The 21,310-nt window shown below is 39.0% G+C and overlaps 2 protein-coding genes across 3 annotated transcripts; one reads left to right on the forward strand and one right to left on the reverse strand.

The window, feature by feature from the left end:
- Positions 1-2,186: 2,186 nt before the first annotated feature.
- Positions 2,187-13,238, reverse strand: ppil4 (peptidylprolyl isomerase (cyclophilin)-like 4). The gene is made up of 13 exons (XM_046060550.1): positions 13,083-13,238; positions 12,681-12,748; positions 11,916-11,980; positions 11,709-11,826; positions 11,156-11,298; positions 10,685-10,781; positions 10,397-10,513; positions 10,184-10,308; positions 10,009-10,075; positions 7,273-7,384; positions 7,086-7,182; positions 6,312-6,444; positions 2,187-2,666 (listed from the first exon to the last, which is right to left on the reverse strand). Exons 1-13 carry the CDS (start codon positions 13,150-13,152, stop codon positions 2,454-2,456), a joined length of 1,425 nt encoding a protein of 474 aa, XP_045916506.1. The 5' UTR covers positions 13,153-13,238; the 3' UTR covers positions 2,187-2,453.
- ginm1 (glycoprotein integral membrane 1) lies at positions 13,204-20,464 on the forward strand. Of its 2 annotated transcripts, none has more exons than XM_046060552.1 (8): positions 13,204-13,365; positions 13,565-13,636; positions 13,750-13,849; positions 14,794-14,945; positions 15,329-15,488; positions 15,587-15,816; positions 16,576-16,739; positions 18,066-20,464. In XM_046060552.1, the coding sequence occupies exons 1-8, from the start codon at positions 13,276-13,278 to the stop codon at positions 18,169-18,171; spliced, it is 1,074 nt and encodes a 357-aa protein (XP_045916508.1). In that variant the 5' UTR covers positions 13,204-13,275; the 3' UTR covers positions 18,172-20,464. The 2 variants fall into 2 exon arrangements, with proteins under 2 accessions (XP_045916508.1, XP_045916507.1); XM_046060551.1 differs by having other exon boundaries at positions 13,205-13,365; positions 14,791-14,945.
- The last annotated feature ends 846 nt before the right edge of the window (positions 20,465-21,310 follow it).

Consider the following 21,310-nt stretch of genomic DNA (forward strand, 5'->3'; position numbering starts at 1 on the left):
TCATTAATGCAATTATCTAATCAACCAATCACATGGCAGTTGCTTCAATGCATTTAGGGGTGTGGTCCTGGTCAAGACAGTCTCCTGAACTCCAAACTAAATGTCAGAATGGGAAAGAAAGGTGATTTAAGCAATTTTGAGCGTGGCATGGTTGTTGGTGCCAGACGGGCCGGTCTGAGTATTTCACAATCTGCTCAGTTACTGGGATTTTCACACACAACCATTTCTAGGGTTTACAAAGAATGGTGTGAAAAGGGAAAAACATCCAGTATGTGGCAGTCCTGTGGGCGAAAATGCCTCGTTGATGCTAGAGGTCAGAGGAGAATGGGCCGACCGATTCGAGCTGATAGAAGAGCAACTTTGACTGAAATAACCACTCGTTACAACAGAGGTATGCAGCAAAACATTTGTGAAGCCACAACACGCACAACCTTGAGGCGGATGGGCTACAACAGCAGAAGACCCCACCGGGTACCACCCATCTCCACTACAAATAGGAAAAAGAGGCTACAATTTGCAAGAGCTCACCAAAATTGGACAGTTGAAGACTGGAAAAATGTTGCCTGCTCTGATGAGTCTCGATTTCTGTTGAGACATTCAGATGGTAGAGTCAGAATTTGGCGTAAACAGAATGAGAACATGGATCCATCATGCCTTGTTACCACTGTGCAGGCTGGTGGTGGTGGTGTAATGGTGTGGGGGATGTTTTCTTGGCACACTTTAGGCCCCTTAGTGCCAATTGGGCATCGTTTAAATGCCACGGCCTACCTGAGCATTGTTTCTGACCATGTCCATCCCTTTATGGCCACCATTTACCCATCCTCTGATGGCTACTTCCAGCAGGATAATGCACCATGTCACAAAGCTCCAATCATTTCAAATTGGTTTCATGAACATGACAATGAGTTCACTGAACTAAAATGGCCCCCACAGTCACCAGATCTCAACCCAATAGAGCATCTTTGGGATGTGGTGGAACGGGAGCTTCGTGCCCTGGATGTGCATCCCACAAATCTCCATCAAGTGCAAGATGCTATCCTATCAATATGGGCCAACATTTCTAAAGAATGCTTTCACCACCTTGTTGAATCAATGCCACGTAGAATTAAGGCAGTTCTGAAGGCGAAAGGGGGTCAAACACAGTATTAGTATGGTGCTCCTAATAATCCTTTAGGTGAGTGTAGACCTGCTGTATATGAAAACTGCAATGAGATAACTTCTGTTTTTGCCACTATACAAATGAGAAGTTTAAAGAGCACAATGAGGTGTGCTACATGTTTGCGTAGGCGGCTGGGGAAGTCTATACCAGTGGTTCCACCTGGGGGAGTGAAGCTGTGCAAGCCTTTTTTTCCACACTGCTCAGTGCTGTCACCTTTCAGCTCTTACAGACTCACCCCTCTAGAATTTATTGAGCTTCACTCCGGAAGACATATTTCCATTTCTGCTCACCACACACCTCTCCTCCACCCACAAAACAACTATGTATTTTCGGGAAATACCAAAAAATTGTGTGGTGACTCTTTCTTTCGAATTACGTGTTGAGTAAAGGGACTATGGATGTGTTGATGTGTTTGTGGTTTGGTTTGCTGATGATCAGAGAGATTTCAAGTAAATTCTTGCATCTACAGTCCTATAATACCTAATAGAAAATATACTAATCCTGCCAACAAATAGGTTCATAATGTCATAGTGCGTCATGTTTTATGCATTTCCGTGTAATGGTCTGACACGTTTGCATCTTTGGATGTCTTTGAACTTGACTGTAACTGAAAAAATTGTTTGTTGACATGAACACTGAAGTTCGTATCTCATTACTTTGTTGCATTTTCTCTTTACTGCCTCACACTCTAAAACATTCCTCTGTCTGTCTTGAACTTGCAGCACCATACGTTAGCTTTCAGTTTAATGCAATTAGACGTTGAGATATTGTATCACCCCAGCTCTATGAGGTGGGTGGAGGGAGACACCAGTGAATTCCGTGTGCTGTGGTGACACACTCCACCCAGTCATTTTCCATGCCTACATTTAATGAATGTAAACACTTTCAGGCTTTTAGAAACTGAAGTCAAAGGTGAGATATTAATCATCTACCACATGTGTTCGGTAAGGGGAAGGTGCAGAGGAAGTAAATAATAGAGAGGGAACTGAACTGAAATAAATAACTGATAAAAAACCATGAAACAGCCTTGACATTTTGGGTAATTTTTTAATAGACATAAAAAAAAAAAGTCTTAAACTATTTTGTTCTTCAAGACAATGTGACAAAGACCTGATAATTGTTGAATTTTTTCCTAAAGCCAAAGTCAAGTGATTTTAAAGGAAGCCAGGAGTTTAGGCTTGTAAATATTGAAATGCCATGTAATTCATGGTGAATTCATGTGGCTTCACTCTCCTGTCACAGAAATATATTCAATAAAAGGTAAGGAGAACCATCTTTCATTCACTGCTCTCCCTCATCTGTATCTACTCCTGTCTTTATCCTTGGACTTCTTGGAGGAGCGGCTGCGGCTCCTGTCCTTGTGGCTGTGGCTTTTATCACGGCCCTCTTTCCCATGTTTGACCCGGGACTTGCTGTGTTTGTGGTCCCGGTCTTTAGAGCGGGAACTTGAGCGGGATCGAGAGCGCTGGCGTCCCGTCTTTCTGTCTCGCCGGCTATCTTCACTGTCCTAGAAATGTCAGAGAAAACATTAGTGTAAAAACTGCTGATTTGAAAGACAAATCTGTAAAAATAGGCGAGTAAGGTTTTGTTTAAGACTAACTATTGGAAGTATTTGCATTTATGTTCTCTATTTACATTTAATACTGCCATTTTTAAATAAAACAAGTGCTATAGACGGTTTTGGTCACTATATGGAAACTCAGTAATGCTACAAGCTTAAAAGGTGGTTTTAAAAGGTAATAATTATGACAAATTGTCAAGTGTGATATCTCATGAAATTATAGACAGGTGACAAATTAAGGAACAAACAACCATAATTAAAACCTTTATTTAACCAGGAGTGTCCTATTGAGATAATTCATTCATTCCTTTTGCAACGTATTCCATGCTGAGGGTGCAGTATACACAAATGGCCTTTTTCCAGTTTTCGTACAGGTATTTATCACAGAAAGTAGTCCAGGGAACACAAAGAGTGTTGCACATTACTTTTCTGTGTAATAAGAACACATAGGTATTATGGCAGCAGACCAAGAATTGCCTTATACTGTATATGAAGGTGTACCAATGACAGAGCCTATGGGCGGCATAAAATATGTGTTTTGCCTGTTTGGCCTCTTATTTATTTAGTCTTATAATGATTTAGAGCTTTAAAATCATTGTGTCTACACCATAGGTACATTATATGTTATTCAATGTTGAATATTAACTTTTGTTCACTATTTCATGTACTCTTTTACAAACTTATACATCATGCAACGTTCATCATTAGCATTAAGTATACAAAAAAACTATTCCTTTCATAGTGACCATAAATTTAATAAATCAACTGCATTGTAGGAACAGATTGTAAGCATGTAAATTAAAAACGCAGAAAGATCCATCCGACGGTGGTGACACAGAGCTGATGGTGGTGGTAGTAGCCTATTAATTGGTCCTTCTCTTTTGCAGTGTGTTGTATGTCAGTTTTTAGTCATTGGGGAAATTATGTATTGTGTACATAGAGGTCAATGAAACATTAAAAGCCATTACTATTTATTATGATCATAAATAGTATTAAAGCCTCCTTTGTGTATGATTTGGGTGTTTTTGTCAACACCGTCAACCTATGTGTTACCACCGTCAGACATAAAACTTGACAGTGTTGACGTCTGACGGTGGTGACAAAAACACACTTTTTAACATGACATACAAGAGTGACATCCAGGAGCCATCTTGTTTTCCTCTGTTGCTAGCTGCCTCTGGCCTAAAATAAGAGCAATAAGTGTTGAATCCACTGCTTCTAGGTTTTTCCACTCTACTCTTTCATCTGGCCTCCATAATATACATTTAAAATCATTTTTTCCTCCTTTTTTTATCAAATTGAAATGAAATCTCTTGTCTGAGAACAATGGATTTTGTGGGTACTGGGCTGTCAAAAAAATCAGACAATTTATAATTTTAAAATAAGTACATGTAAACAAACAATATTTATGCAGAAGACCCTCAGATCAACAACCCTGGTTGTTTTAAATAAGAAAATGTTATTAATTTTAGTTTTCTTAGTGGGACATGTTTTTGCCAAGATCTTAAGAATCAGTGCCTTATCAAACCATTCACTGAGCCCTCGTGCTCTGGGGATTTGGGCATTGTCATCCTGTAAGAAACCACTCCAATCATTCCTCTGTGTGTAGGGCATATGTTGACAGATATATTTGAAATGACCACAAGGACAATCAAAACATCAAGTCAGTGTTATCTGCCTGGTTAATTACCTGGCCACCAGCCAGGTAACTCCTTAATGCCTGGTGCTGACTACACAACTTTCAGCATCAGCCGATGGCCGTGCCGTTCACACTACACAACTCACCATCTTGTGATGGGAGTCTTGAAGTTGTCGTGGTGTTCACACTATGTAAATGATCAGTGAAATGCATAAAACATGATTCACTACAGGAGCTGAGAGCAGCTGTGTCACTCGACGCTGGTCTCCAAAACACGTTTTGTCAAGAAGACACACGTGAAATGTGAAACGGGAAATGATGCGAACCTACACACGAAACAGCTGTTGTCTGTTATTATAAAGATAGAAATTATAAAGACAAAGAATCTGGGTGAAAGAATGGATTAGCACGGGCAGGTAGCAGGGATGGTCTCAGCTACAGAGAGCTGGAGGTGAGTAAAAAGTGTCTTGCAATAAAAAAGTAGCTGCCTGCTCTCATTGGCTGGATGTGGATGTCGACAGCCGATCAGCTGACTATAAGCCTCAGATTCTCTGCATGTCAGTATTGGATTAGCACCATTATAGTACATTAGCTAAAGAGGGTAAAACATTTACCAGCTAATTATGTGGAAATTAATTATTACATTGGTGTCTACTGAGGGCTGCAGAATGAGTGCATTTATAGACTTAGACACATTGTTGCCGAAGAAAAAGGAAAACAAAGTATTAAAAACTTTCAGTTAATTAATAGCCATTTCCACTTCTACTCACTGTTTACTCTGGGTAAAGGTACTTGAGACTACGAGGTGGAGGCTATGTGTGTGTGTGCCCATGTGTGAACATGGGGCATGCAGGGGCCTGTTCAAGGAATCAGGTTTACCGAGTTATCTGGAAGCTTTCTTTACATAAGGCACTGTTCCAGGTCTGAGGGAGATACTCAACAACAATCCAGATAAATTAGTAAACATGCTTACTGGAAAAAATCTCTACTGTGAACAAGGTTAGGTAAAAGTGTTTGTGGCTCTCGTATTAATTGCTTCCCTGTTTTTTTCTGTACTTCAACTGTAACATCTTTCTTTCCTGATTCAAAAGTTCAGTTGTTTTGTGAAGTTTTCTCACAGACCGGGAAAGCCTAACATAACATGAAATATTGCTCAACCCTAGGTGTTGTCTTGGATGTGTGATTGACAGTTCTTTAGTCAGCTAGTTAGAGTGAAGACACTATTGTAGACCTGGAGACTTTTGGCAAAATTGAACAGTACAAGGACAGTTACAGGTGAATCCTGTACATTTTGCTGAATTTATAAAATAATTCAAGGAACCTATTACAAGTGACTTAAAAAAAAAAAAACACACACATTTGATATTCAGCATACATTCCAAAAAAGAGTTGTATGAATGTGATACCACCATTTACAGTTGCCATTTATTTAATGGCAAAGACGCAACAATTAGCGTCTGCCATTGTGTTTTTTTCTACGTCATAAAATCAGAATAATTTTTACAAATATTTCCAGAGACAATCAGAATGTAGCACTCATTTACATATATTCAAATGCTCATACAATGTGGGAGTCTGGACTTGAAAGTTCAGAATAAACTGTGGAGTTTTTTTCTTCTTTGTAACTTGTGATGATTTGCATAGTACATCAAATGTATTCCTACCTAACAGATTTTGAAAAATTTGAATTCTATATCAGCTTCTCTGTAGCTTCAAGATGACACCACCTCACTGCCGTAAAAGCCGAAATAAAAAGAAACTGCACATAACACACGGTTCAGAAGGAATGGACTATAGAAGCTGGAGGTGTCTTGGGTATGTGAACTATAGTACAAATTAACTGTTTAAATTATCATAGGGAGAGTATAACATTATATTACAATATGGTAGTGTTGGCTTAACACATTTAAAGAGTATAGGGAATATGTGAAAGGTACCATGAAGTGAAATACCTTGTACTTTTTGGGCTTCCTGCTGTCTTCATCATCTGAATAATGATGGTGCTTCTTCTCTTTGTGTTTCTTCTCGGAGTGGCGATGGCTCGACACCTCCTCTTCCTCCTCTATTAGCAGGTCATACTTGGAACTTTTGGGAAAGTTATGGAAATCTCCAGGAAGTTGAAAATGTCAGTGCTGAAAGGTTCACCATATCAAACTGTGAAAAAGCCACCACAACAGTGGTTGTACAGTAAAATACCACAGACTTGTATGTTATGACCATAGACTGTATGAAAGAAGTGGATGTAGCCGCCCGTCACCCGTTGGTTTGTGGACTACTGTTTTGAAGCCTGTTACTGTTGTTATTTAGGCTGTCACCATCTTGTTTGTTTGGAACCAGAAGAGACCACATTTGGACAACAGGGTGGAGCTGAACAGGGATGTGCATTGCTCTGATTGACAGGTTGGCTAAGCATTGCTTTATTGTCTATTTCCCTCTAAATATGACCATAAATTACAAAATGAACATCATGCTGTGTTGAAGAAGATTTGAAACTAGCAATTCAGACCATAAACTTATTAGGAAAGTGTACTGAGGTAATAAATCAGGTGAGAAGTAGGGTCATTTCTCATAGACTTCTATACGATACCAGTGGAGTTGCCCCCCATTAGAAAAAAATGCAGGTTCAAGGCACTGCAGCATTGCATTCACTTTTCAGATGCGTGTTTCTTGCTTGGTTATGACATGAAGTGGAAATGAAATCCCATCCTATTAACACACAAGGATACTCTTGTTTAGGCTTTACTTGATCCTTGAGAGCCAGTTTGGATCGACTCTCCACATCCTTCTCATAGGCTTTGAAGTCATCTTTAGTATACTTCCCACCTAGAAAACAGACAAGGCCATGAGTTAGGTCTCTGCTTACAAAACAGTGTCAGAGCTGTATTCATTTTGAGAAATATTCAGAATGAATACCTTTCCCTTTCCATTTAATCTTTGCTACTGACTGGCTGAAGTCTACGTGAATGCGTCGATCATCTATGAGTACGTTGTCCATTTTGAAGTAGGCCTTTTCACAGTCCTCTTCCTGTGGAGAGAGAAAGCATCCAAGAGGTAAGACAAGAACTGTAGTGTGAAGTAAATGCCAGGTCCTGCAGAAAACAGGAGATCTAATAACGTCATTAACAAATTAACAACTTAAATTGTTAAAGGGGTTACCCTAAAGGGTAGGAAGAGCAATACAGCTGGTTTAGGAAATAAATTGACTCAAAATATGAATTTCCAACTAAATTATTTCCATAACTGATTAAATTGCACATTATTTTCTACAACAGTCAGAATACAAATGAGACAGAATTATATAAACAACGAATAATGTCAATTACAATTTTCAAGGTGACGTCTTAATGCGTTTTGTTTTGTCAGAGCAACACTCCAAATTTTCCAAAAGATTCAGTTTACACATAAAACAGAGAAAAAACAGGAAACCCTTACACTGGAGATGCTGATACCAGAGAACCTTTGGAGTATTTGCTGAAAAAATGACTTAATGACTCAGTTTATGGTTGTCTATCTGTATAAATCAATTAGCTCTTAATTCTTTATGGCCATTATGTTTAAGTACGTCAAAACTTTCAACTACATAAACAAATCTCAAGATTCACACATCTGGTACACTACAAAAAAACTTTCTTGAAGTTATTATCTCCCCAAACCCCTGGTTCCTCTCCAAACCAGGAAAACCAAAAACAATGTTGCAAAACATTGCAAGTGAATTACAGCAACTGGAAGGATATAGAATGAATAATTTCCAAAAAATGATCCTTCACTTTGTATCAGATATCTAACAACAACAAAGGCTTTCATTGACTGTGTTTATAGAGAAGTTTGCTGTAAAGTGCCAGACCACTGCTTCAACCAGATGCTCAGAAATTTAACAGTGATGGAAGGGCATCTGGTATGCACAACCAGAGTTTAAGAAGTACATACTGTAAAAAGGGATCTGTCCACAGCGGGAGTATTTGAATTAAATATACCCCCTAGGGTCCCTTTATCTTCATACTCATAATGACAACTTTTGTAGCAAGGACAATTAATTATATTTCATAACATGATTTTATCACATATCTGGATGTCACTGGTAGAAGTCTGAGTGAAAACACACAATCTAACTGCCCAGCACCCTCTAATGGTTTAAATATTCATTGCACTTCACCAGCACTATTTACATTTACATTTATTCATTTAGCTGACGCTTTTATCCAAAGCGACTTACAATTGCTATACATGTCAGAGGTCGCACGCCTCTGGAGCAACGAGGGGTTAAGTGTCTTGCTCAGGGACACAACGGTGGATGTCTCACAGTGGGAATCGAACACAGGTCTCCCACAACAAAGGCAAGCATCTTATCTATACGCCATCACCAGTTAATTAACCAGGTAACTAAACAGGCAAAATACACTGACTTGATGTTTTGACTGTCCTTGTTATCATTTCAAATATATCTGTCAACATATGCCCACAGAGGAATGATTGGAGTGTTTTCTTACAGGATGACAATGCCCAAATCCCCAGAGCACGAGGGCTCAGTGAATGGTTTGATAAGGCACTGATTCTTAAGATTTTGGCTACAGGTGTTGTCTCCTTCTATTTACAGTCCATTGTCGAAGGTGTTCAGAGGACTGAGGGCCAGCGGCAAATCCTGCAGTCCGCCTACAGAAGATTCACCATAACCAGTTTAATCCACTGACAAAACTAATGAAAATGTTCATCATTAACTCAAAGGCGTAAACACACATTTACCACAGGGGGAGTGCTAAATACATAAATTGGGGCAAACTCCCAGGTTTACAAGTTAACATTTTATTTCAACGAAGGACCGCTAGTTAGCTATGTACCAGGTTAATTTCTCTATACTCTGATTCTCTGTCATAATTCTGCACGTAATGATTGCTAGAAAACTCCAACAGTGGAGTTCGTGACTGAGATCACATCCTGATGGGGTTTTTATCTGTCACTTTCAATAGATACAATGTAGGACCACTTAAACACACCATTAAACAAGAAACTCCCATGTGCACAATGGATTGTGGGTTACTGAGGCCTGTTGTGGATGTCAATTAAATGCTCACTAGAAGACATTTAGGGGAGGAGTCTCAACAATGTGACAGGCTTGTTAATCCATTATAACATATACCAGTTTTGGACAGCAGACTTTAAAGGGGTCCTTCCCTGAGCTGGGAAACTGCTTCCGTTTTCACGTAACACATTATAAAAAAAACCCACAGAACACTACACTTTTAAATGATTACTTCAGAATGTATGTATTTCTAAAAATACATCATTACCGGTAGGATGATGTATTGTAAATTTATTAGCATCTTGTAAAGTTACCCTAGTTCAACAGTTTGAAATAAAGGGAATAAGCACAAAATCACAAACTGTTGCTTTTACATTTTTATACAGATCTAACAGAAACACGTTGACAATACACGCAGGTGATCTGCTTCCCCCATTCACAGTCTTTATGCTAAGCTGGGCTAATCACATTCGGACTCAAGGTTCATACTTGACACGCAGTAATTAAATGAATATTAATCTTCTCACCTCACTCTCAGAAAGAAAGTGAATAAGCCTCACATACTTTGTGTAGTACCTATGCACATATACAATTTAGATTTTGTATCTCAAGGAGACACTTAAAACACTCACCTTGTCGAACTCGATAAAAGCGTAACAGAGGGAATCTCCAGTTTTCCAGTCTCTGATGATCTCACAGCTACACACAACAGAGTAACATGAGAAATATTTTAGGAGGTAAGCACAAATCACATAAATATTTTCTTTAGAAATTCTAAATTTTGTAGAATTTGGAGGTTGGCGTCACCTTTTTATGGACCCAAAGCGAGAAAAGATGATTTCCAGGTCCTCGTCTGTGGTTACTGGGTTCAGTTTGCACACAAACAACACGTTCTCTGGAGGCTTCATGTCTGCGTCAGGGAGGTCACCCACCTGGAGGAATAAAAGAAAGAAGAGTGGAAGGATATCTACATCTTTGGTATCTTCAGTTGAAGGCTGAGAGAAGATTTCTGCTTCTCACCATTTCCAGTAGGATGGCCTGAGTCTTGGCTTCTTTCTCCTTCAACCTCTCCTCCAACTCCTCAGCTCCTTTCCCATCCATATCGTCGATCGCTTCATCGGCTCCGATTCGGCCACTCTGCACATGAACCGTAGTCAGTTTATATTGTTTTCACATATACTGTATACATTTTTCGTGTTTATTTGTTCAAATAAGGTTCGCCAAGCATGGGTGATCTGAAGTGTCAGTTTCAGCTTTATGTTTTTGCCTGAGAGGGAAAAAATGAATCAACAGCAGCACTGCACTCACATCTAGCTGCTCTTTGGTAGGTTCAGGTGATCGATCAGGCACTGGCAAGTCAGGAGGGTCATCAAAAGGGTCATCCAGGATCACTGTGTGGTTTATCCTGCAGCGAAAGGACATTTTCATCTCATGATAAAAACTTTATGCCATGTTTATCTGATGTTTTTTGGATAGACAGGCTAGGGCTGCGCAGAATCATCCTACTCATTATACCTTTAATTAACAAAAAGAAGATCTTATTTAATCCAACAAATCACTATTCAAATTGAGGTGTTTTTTTTAGGATTGCTAAAATAACAACAGACATTCAAACCTTCATTTGAAAACTTAAATAGAGCTTCAAAAACACATTTGCTCGAATATAGATTAGATGGGATTCAATTGTATTGTGATTATGCAGAGTACTGGTACAGACTTGATGAAATGCAGTAAAAATTTAGGCTGCTTACTACATAGGCAGTTTTTTTCTTAGTTCACCTGATATCCTGAAATGGGACAAAGTCCTTGTCCACAAAGGTCTCATTGATTTTGGTCAAGACATCCATGCCTTCTGTCACTTCCCCAAAGACAGTATGGACTCCATCCAGGTAGTCCAAGTTCTCACCCGTGGTAATAAGGAACTGAGGGCAGGAATGACAGATTAAGCTCATCATGTAACACATCCTGCACAGATCATTTGATCTGTAAATTAGACATGGTTTATGCTATTAAAGCAAAAACACTGTACACCACTTGTCACAACATCTATCACACCAAAAATAGCAAAACTGGTAAGACCAGACAGGAAGTCCATGGTTCGATGTAACAAGGCGTAAAAATACTACATTCTGTATTGGACATATCCAAGACTTACTACTATATGAAACTGTAGTCCAGGGTTTCTTCAATTAATCAGCTGATTTATAAAAAGTTATTTTTAAATTTGACTGATCAAGTGAAAACATCAAACTAGTACATGCTTTTCTTTTGTTTCTGCTACATTTTTGCAACTTGCAGGACAAACAACAGTGTGAATGTTCATCTTATTCACCTGAGAACCGTGCTGATCACTTCCATTGTTCACCATGGACACCGTCCCCTTTTTCCTGTGTTTGATGCGTGGCGTTTTCTCTGCATCAAAAAAGCGGGCCTGGTCCCCATAGAGTTTGCTAATCGCACACAGAAGAGAACATTTGTCAAAGTGTTTAACTAGTGGTGTAAAAAAAAATTGTCAACAGCGGCGATGAAGATGACTGACCTATAGACAGATTCTCCACCACGCCCTGTCCCTGTGGGATCTCCAGTCTGCACAATGAAGTCTCTCTGAGGAGGAGACAGACACATTGTTGCAGCACGTCTGACATGATCTCAAAGCTGGACAGATAAATTAGAAGAGCTCAGTGTGTTCAAGAGCACCTGATCAGCCCAAACCGTCCGCGTTCATTCTGTGACAATGCTGTCTGCTGCTGTGTGTAACATGTTCCAGGGGCTTAAAGCCTATGCAACCTCCACACAGGCCAAATGTAACTTTCTTTGCAGATATGGATATTTGTTTGCCTTGACATTATGTTTACACCTGAAGATAATTACTTTGTTTTGCACTTATGGTAAAGCTTGTGAGATTCCCATTTCCATTATAATATTGTTTATAGTATTTTTAGATTCTACAAAACCTGCCACATTGACTTGCTACAGGAACCGAATGCAATAATCTATCTACACCCTTCAAACTATCCTCTCTGCATTCTGTAAGTTGTCCCTTTCAGGAACCCACAGACTTCACTGAGCAACCTGTCACTTGTGAAGCGGTGGCTTTTGGGGCTTGTTCAGAAGCCCAGGACACCTGCGCATGAGCTCAAAAAGTAACGTAACTTTGATAATGTAGTCCATATAAGAACAGTAGCCTGAAATGTCTGTGTTGAACTTTTCAAATGGATAAGTTTGCGCTTTGGTTCAACTGAAAATATTTGAGATGGATTTATAGTTCTGTTACAGACATGTTCAAGGGAACATTTAGGTTTACCTGAACATTGTGGATGAGGCAGTAGTTGTAGTGCTTTATCTTGCATAATTTCAGAAAGTTGAGGCAAGCTTCAAAAGAAAAGAGCATAACGTTAGGTTAGAGTACAACGGACACTCAATATTCCAAATCCTTAACGACACTTAACTCTTAGCATCTAAACATCGTTAAGAACGTATGGCTAAAAATAATGTGGATTAATTTATTCCAGTTTTCTTGCCATTACTGAATTATCATGAACTGTTTGCTAATGTTAAATAAACAAATGAAAAGGATGCAAGCAAGCTAACATAGCCTTAGCTAGCATCCAGTTATTTTGTAATTCATCTGGTCCATAGTTTACTCAACCAGCAACCACTTCACGAAATTAGCTGCCGTTATTTGGAAATTACTTTATTTCCTTACTTTTAGGCCGTTCTTCTGTAAACAAATCAATAACAATATCGCCCAGCGTCGTTTCAAGGAGAACCGCCATGCTGAAGTTCCAAATCTCGCGACGAGTGTTTGGGAATTCCCTGCGCGTGCGCAGCACATATGTCTTCTTCCTCAATGTGTTTGTTTTAGCTGTCTTGCTGCTGCTAAGATTAGTCAACACAAAATGGAAATGACAGGGTTAGCAGTTAGTGTTATAGTTCTTCTTTTTGCCACAGTAACGTGCACAGAGTCGCCGCCTAGGCAACTGAATACGGTAAGACCCAAAGCGGTAAATGTCAGCAGCAGCAAATATTAATAAGCTAATGCGCTTGACGATGTTGATGTTAGCATACAGCGTTAGCTTACTGGTCGTCCAGCGTTAGAAATACCCTGGCTGGCAGACATTGTGGTGTTAAACCTCACGTCTATGTGTGTTTTCTTTTCCTTTTCTTTCAAATTATCTATCTCCATAGGAAAACATCCTGATTAACGTGACAGCAGGGACATTGGCGGACACACAGTTACAGGATTCCAACAACTTGCAGGTAAACAGTGATTTCCAAGCCAATTTACCAAGCGAAGTTACAGAGGCGGGTCTGTTTGTATAAAACGCGAAATGCGACCAGCCAAGCCTTAACCTTCGTATTTCTTTTTTCAGATCAATTTAAACATATCGGTGGGAGAAGAGCAGGTGCTGGTCAATGACATCCCAGTAGAGCTGTCAGGGGTCACCAGGTTCAACTGTCAAGCACTTCTGTGTGAGTTTTCCTCACATCACACATCCAAGTACTAAACAGTTATAACACAAACCAGAAGAATGTACCCATTAACTCTCCAATAGGAGATGAGTCATTTTTTCTATTTCTCCTTAGTTTTTTTTGCCACAGCACATCTTTATCAAACAAGATGTGTGCTTTCACAAGGACACCTTCAACTGTCAAACTTATAAACGACTTGATGTTAAATTCAAAATCTATAAATAAAATTACTGTTTAATTGATGGATTCATTAACTACTTCTGTAGGATATTTAAGTCCCATCACTGAAAGTTACATTATTACTCTTGTTTAAATTGAAAAGCCTTGAAACAACTACAGAGTGTGCGGAACTCAGCTGCTTGGCTTTTAAGCAGAACCAAGAGGTACGATCACACCACACCTGCGTTGGCCTCTTTACATTGGATCCCTGTTTTTTTTTTTTTTAAGGATTGATTTTAAGATGCTATAGATTATTGGCTCTCTATGACCTGGCTACAGATTACATTTTGGATCTTTTAATTCCTGATAAGGCTTTGTGTAGTTTGAGATCCAGGCTGAAAACTAAAGGGGACAGAGCTTTTGCTGTCAGGGCCCTGAGGCACTGGAACAACCTGCCTGAGGAAATTAGGCTGTCTGAGTCATTGTTTTATTTTAAGTGTCTTCTAAAAATGCACTATTATCCGAAAGCATATCCTGATATTATCAGAGCTGCCTATTTATTATAGTGTTATTATTCTTGTTTCTTTCTTCTTCTTTTATCCTGCATATTTGAATGTTTTATTTTATTATTTCTTATGTTATTTTTTTTTTTAAATTGTCATTTCTCTCTGTGAGGTACTTTGATAGAGGTAGTTTTGATAAGTGCTCTATAAATAAAATGTATTATATTATTATTATATATGCGATGTCATAAGTAAATCCACTGAATTGTATTTTTCCAGTAGACCGCATCAATGGAAGCAGTGACTTTGAATCTGGGGACTTGGTGTCTACTGTCACCCGGGTGATGGTTAGCCAGAACCGGCTCTACAGCGACTCAGAGGAGGTGGTGGCTCTGCAGGTGTTCAGTGAAGTAATAGAGATGGAGGGCAAAGAGGTAAATATCTCTTAGGAATCTTTTATGTCTTACAAATCTTATGGTAAATTAAAATTTAGTGAAACATGACACAAGTCTGTCCAGATGTAAAAAATAAGTTAGAAATGTTGCACATATGTTTTGAAACTGCACCCATTTGTTTTCCTTAAGGAAAAATGTTGAAACCTTGACCATGTACATTAGGGAGAAATACCCACAGAACCTTGTTTTGTTATTTTCGAGGAATACCTCAAAACGTATAACCAATAATATTCAGTATTTTCTAAGAATAATGACACTCCATCTTTTTTCCCCCCGTGTTAATGAATTGTAACATGAAGAAGTTTTGTAAATGCAAAAATGCAAGGCAATAATTTGACACCTTTTGGGTTTTTATCCTTTAGGTCCAGCAGCCCGACATGTGTGAGGTGAAAATACTCATGAGCCCAGATTTCCAGAAGCTGGCTCAGTTTACCAACATCTACCCCATTGGACACAGTGAGATCTTCAGGGTTCCCAGGGAGAACGATGTGGTTGTCACAGATCCACCAAATCCCACAAAAGGTATGAAAACATGCATGCCTTTTCTGACCTTAATTATAATTATTATTATTACGCATTCTCTATAGCAATCCAATGAAATGTGTATTCTTATTAATCAGATGAAGAACAGCTGATCTCCCATACTACTAGCCAGTACCCCCTGAAGCACACAGAGACCACCCAGGAGGAGATTGCAGCCCCTGGAAAGCTCCCGGAGACTCCGCTGCGTATGGACCCCGACCTGCTGTATGATGTCAGATATGATGATGAATTTGATGACAGAGAACCAAGCCAGCCGGATCGGATTCAGATGGAATCACCGCCCAAAGAACTGATATCATCTTACTCTGTAAGCCAAGTCTGATTGTTGAAGAAATGGTAGCTGATGAACGGTATGTGCTGCCTCAGAGGTCTAGCCATTTCAGGAGGAAAGTTGGACTGTTGGCGGTCTCTAGAAATAAACACGGAAGGGAAAGTCATTCGTAGGGATGCACTGATTGTTAAAGAAGATATTGTGAGCCAGGTTCAGGTGTGATGAAGAAAGAGATTTTAAAGTTATGCAAACTTGAGAAAATTTTGGGACGCTATCATTGGGGGCTATATTAACATTTGGGAGCTTAGTTATAGACCGAACACATGTTGCAGTAAAACAATATTATGTCCTGGTCACACCTGCTGTATGTATAGATGGTTTCCTATTTACATCCATCCAAAGTAATTGTCTGCACCTCTATCAGCTTTCTCCTTGTCACATGCCGAAACTCGAAATGCACATCAAATGGATCACCAAAGCACTGATCATGTAGAGCCAGAGCAACATTTGCACAATTAATCCAACGCGCAGTAACACATTAAAACATGCGCTTCTGTGCAGAAATATCCACCGACTTATTCAAATCCAGGACTCTGACCAGATGGTGTATGGTGAGTTAAAAGAGAGGTTTCCTTCTTAGGATATTGAACATTTCCATAATTTACTTTTGCAATTCATGCAGTTTGACATAAGATCTCCCTATAAAGCTCAGAAAACCCTTCTGTAATATGTATTACCAGTGGTGCCTTGTACCTGCAGGAAATGTTCATGTGTTCATGTCCGTCCTCTCCTCAGGCCATGTGTCAGTGGGTGGAGGAAGTGAGGGAGCGTCTGAAGCGCTTCAGCTCCGAGTCACTGCCTCTTTTCTTCCTGGTCATGTGGGTGGTGGTGATCGGCGTTGTCGGATCAGCGATCATCGTCAAGATCTTGGACATGTTTTTCCCAACTTGTGAACACAAGTGAGTTTGTTTAATGGGGTTTATGAGTCAATAAATAATGTGCTGGAACATCTAGAGGCAAGCACTTTACCATGCCATCATTGACCTGGGGCCTGTACCACGTAGCAGGATTTGAGCTTCTCGAGGTAATTTCGGGGTTAACAGGGTAGATCTCCATGGTAACTTATGCTTAACGGCTAACCTGCTCCGGAGCAGGTTATGTTCCAGATAAGAGACCAATCAGATCTCTTAGAAAATGACATCACCCGTAGATCCCACAGACTGTTTTACTATTTTATGTTTGCTGCAGTGATGCGGAAACTTAGGTATAGCAATATCATTCTAAAGACACTGATTAAAGTAGGCTACTAAAGCCTTGTAGGCTAATACTTGTAGGTTTTTAAGATGTGACAGTAAGCCTACTTACCGCTTTGAAATGTGTTTTAAATTTTTGTTGCTCCCAAGTCCGTTCAAGTCACACAGCCTGTTGCAACCATTGAAATGAATGGGTTTGATTTTTCTTATGTGAGGCTGAATATTATGAGCGTATTGATTGGTAGACCTATTGAAATTAACTTTAATATGAATTTATTTTAGTTTAGTAGCTGTCTTGTATTATACTGGTCATGTAGCGCCCCACCTTTTGCGATGTGGGTGAAGTTAATGTGCAGGAAGTTTTCAGTAGCCTAAATGTTGAGATTCAGTCTTTTTGACCACTTCCTGAGCACATTTTATGGCATGAATAAGTTTTTTGTTTCGTTGCTTCATGAAGTTATTTTAGAACAACGTTTGGAACAATTGAGTGCGCTAAATAAATTAATCTGATTTTTAAAGTGACCAGAAATTCTTAAGTCAGTTGGAACAACCACTTATTTAGTGGCTGAGGCTTTTAATATCAAAACCACGACACACAGCTGAGCTGAAAGAAGAAAGCTGATATTTTCAAAGACACCATAAGAACACATCAAATCAACACATTATTATAGACCACTCCTGTTCATTAAGGCATTCACACTGTCTTCCTGCATGTGTCAGCTGCAGCTGTGTTACTTAGACGGTGTCTGTTTGTCTAATATGACAGTTTGGTCTTCATTTGTAAAATATGTTGCTCTGCTGCCAGTAGACTTGTTCTTGTCTGCGATTGGTCATGTGCTGCTAACACCGCGTCTTTTACGGTGATTTACTGAGCTGATAACCAGCTCCGTCGTAACGCTAATCCCGATTGTTAGTTAGGGAAGGATAACAAAAAGATATCTAGGGTATGTTGAACTTGCTTCTTGGTACAGGCCCCAGCTGACTTACCTGATTATCTTTTATTATATTAATTTAGTTTTGTGTTTTTTACAGGCACATTTTTCACCTAAACCCTGTCACTCTAATGCCGGAGGAGGAGAAGCACACTCTGCTGGAGAACATAGAAATAGAAGCAGAGGAAGAAGAGAAGAAGCCTTGAATGAGAAGTGACTTGGTCAGCTCCTTTTTATTTAATTTGTTCTTATTTGTTCTTTAGCCTTGGTTATTGTGTTACGTTTTCAGCATGGCTTGATTTTGTTGCTAGCTTTTATTCAGAAGAGTGAACCACTAGGTTTTGTTTTCCCTTGAAAGTACCCTTTAAGCACATTAGCCATGGAACAGGAGGTGCTTTAAATCTAACAAACTGACTAAACTTAGTTTGTAGGTTTATTGCTAGTCCATGTGAATCCCGCAAATTAAGTCACATGATCAGAATGGAAAAGAAAATGTCAGGAACCGACAGCTCTTTCCTGTTGGACTGATGGTAAGCTTGCAGTGTGTTTACCAGCATCCGTGCAATCATCGTGATTGGTCAGATTATTAGTTAGTTTATGGAAAGCAACTTTTATTAAGTCACGAATGACTGTACTTTGTCACACTGCCTTTTAAAGTAACTAGCTAGGTAACGAGTTACTTTTTACTAGAAAATACCTACAAAATCAAGTAATTTTGCTTCACACACTTCCAAAACATGTCATAGCAAGGTGACATATTCCTATATATATTAAACATGCTTATTTGCTTTCTTGCTGAGAGTTGTTAAGCTTGAATGTTAAGCTCTGGCCAGCAGCCGTTTAGCTTAGTGCAGCCACTAAATGGACTTGGTGGAATTGTTTTGTCATGGTTTTGTTTTCTTTTTATGAAGCCCTAGCAACACATATTACAATAGACACAAGCTTGGGAAAGCAGATGTAAGCACTGCAGGGTTGAAAATGAATATGAACAAACTGAGCATTTTAGGGGCTGCATCCAACAATTTATGTTCACTGAAAGAACTTTCTATATGTAGCAGTTCTGTAGGCCTATAGCTCACACTTTTTTCTCAGTTTTTTTTTCTTTTTTTCAGAAATCTACCCCACTATTGTAAAACAAAATATATATATATATTGAAGAAAACTCTAAGGCAGCAAATGCACTGAGTTTATTCAGTATATTTATTTAATATGAGACAGGCAATGTCTCCTGTCTGTTGTCCTTTACGTGAAGATGAATTCTTAAGGTGATTACATTTGAATCGTTATTGAATAGCTGTTACGGATAGCTCAGATGAATTAAGTAAAAACAAAAAACATGTAGATCACTGTGTCTGGAAAAAATGTTATTACAAATCTTGTGTCTGCACATTCAGTGAAAAATGTTTTCCTCCCACAACTCTAAATATGAAAGAAAAACACCTCTCTTCAAGGCCTGCTGCCCACAGTTGAGTCTCATATCGATTGTCTTTCTTCACAGTGCCTCGGTCAGTATTTTTGGGACACTTATCACTAAAGGGGGGGGGGTTATAATAGTTTTCTTTGTTTGTGTGTGGTTTCCTGTTACTAACAATGAAGAATGTAAGTGAGGTTGTTCAGATTGTCTATGCACTCTAAACATATAAGAAAAACTACTGCTATGACATGGCTGTAAAATACAGTGTGTGCACAAGACATGACCACAAATTCAGTGTGTAAATTGTCACTTAAGTAAAGAATCTGCACTTATTATTGAATTTTGGAATGAAAACTGGACATGAACCTGCATGGATGTTACTTTATTCATACTTTATTTTGTGGTAAATCTTGTCATGATTTAAAGGCAAGAATGACTGAAACATAAACCTCCCGAGTATCACTCCCAATGTTTCACTAGGCCGTGTGTGAGGGACCAAAAAAGGTGGGCACAAGGCAGGTTATTGGTCAAAAAAGTGGGTTTAGTTCATCTAAAACTCAGCAAGTGCAAGTGTTTCAACATGGTTTTGTGTTATTTTAAACATGTGTTTGCCATGCTTTTTAAAAAACACCCTTAAAACATCAGATTGTGTACCTCAGCTGAGGCTATGGTTTTGTCTCCCGGGGCTCAATTAAACAGCTGAATGCATGATGTACTGTGATAGCAAAAGGTGCATGTGTAGTCTAGCTAGTGAATGCAGTTTGCTGTCCTGTCAGCGAATTATACTGTACATTAAAACTAGAAAGCTGCATGATGACTCAAAACAGCTCAATCAGCATTGGGATCAACCTCAAATTCCAAATTGATGAACTCAATATGAATGAGCCTGTAAGGCAAACAATATGTCAGGCATGAATTGACATGTGTGGCTGAAGAATAATTTAATTTGCTCTTTGTTTAAGTGGCGACAGACCCATGTGTTACTATTTTGAGACATTTGTGTGCATACATTGTATGAGTTACAGCTGGACTGTGTATTTGGGTCTAAAATCCTGCTGATTAAATGCTTTCCTTATGACCATCAAGCTTTGTCTCGTCTGATTTTTGGGGTTCTGCAGGCTGAGAGCACACTGAACACTTGCTGCATTGTTCTGATATCTAGTAGATAAGAAAAGTCTCTAATCTGGAGTGAACTCACAATTCACAACAGCAAATCAGGCATGGAGTGGTTTTCATACAATGGGATAAAGGATCATTTAACACTTCTCTGTACATTTTTATTTGCTGTTCACATCACCTGTCACTGATCGATCGCTGCGTTCCATCACATCAATTAAAGGCTTTTGTGGCGATCAGCTGATTTTACTCTCAGAGCCTCTGGCTGCAGCTGCTTCAGGTGTAGTTGGTTTGGTTGGCTGGACGTACAGCTTGTCTTTACTCTGTGGGTCTTTAGTGACTTGTTTAAACAGACTGCTTTTTTCGTTTTCTACTTGAGGCTGTCTTCTTTTCAGAGGTTTGCGACTCACCAATAAAGGAAAAAGAGTTCGTAGAGATCTTTCAATTCAGTTGATTGATCTAAAGTTAATAAAATAATCTTCCGTTGTTTACTTTCAAAAAAATACCTTAAATACGTTTCCCACAAATTATTTGGTCACTAAACTATTTCACTCCTCCTCTCTCATTTAAAATAAATATAAAATAACTCCTAAGCTGTAGTCTTTCCCTCATAGGCCAATACTACCAGTGAGGACGACCTAATTAGGATGAGGACCGATGTGACGCAATTTCCCAATACTTTTTATGTAGCAGTTATTTGAAATAAGAAAAATAAAATAGATTACCTTGCTTGTCCATAACAATAAAAAATAATTACAAGCTACCAATCAACTACTATGGCTTCAACAGGTGACATTTTATGCAACATATCAAAT

This window comes from Micropterus dolomieu, linkage group LG10 (assembly GCF_021292245.1).
Source record: "Micropterus dolomieu isolate WLL.071019.BEF.003 ecotype Adirondacks linkage group LG10, ASM2129224v1, whole genome shotgun sequence".
Lineage (NCBI taxonomy): Eukaryota > Metazoa > Chordata > Actinopteri > Centrarchiformes > Centrarchidae > Micropterus > Micropterus dolomieu.

What these genes read in the sequence shown, in the direction of transcription:
- ppil4 (XM_046060550.1), bottom strand. Translation starts at nt 13,152, where the DNA reads ATGGCGGTTCTCCTTGAAACGACGCTGGGCGATATTGTTATTGATTTG. An exon ending in GGTGGAGAATCTGTCTATAG is followed by an intron (nt 11,827 to 11,915) that starts GTCAGTCATCTT and finishes GTGTGCGATTAG; the next exon opens with CAAACTCTATGGGGACCAGG. An exon ending in CTTTTATCGAGTTCGACAAG is followed by an intron (nt 7,385 to 10,008) that starts GTGAGTGTTTTA and finishes CTCTCTCCACAG; the next exon opens with GAAGAGGACTGTGAAAAGGC.
- ginm1 (XM_046060551.1), top strand. Translation starts at nt 13,276, where the DNA reads ATGGAAATGACAGGGTTAGCAGTTAGTGTTATAGTTCTTCTTTTTGCC. An exon ending in AGGATTCCAACAACTTGCAG is followed by an intron (nt 13,637 to 13,749) that starts GTAAACAGTGAT and finishes TTCTTTTTTCAG; the next exon opens with ATCAATTTAAACATATCGGT. An exon ending in CAACTGTCAAGCACTTCTGT is followed by an intron (nt 13,850 to 14,790) that starts GTGAGTTTTCCT and finishes GTATTTTTCCAG; the next exon opens with TAGACCGCATCAATGGAAGC.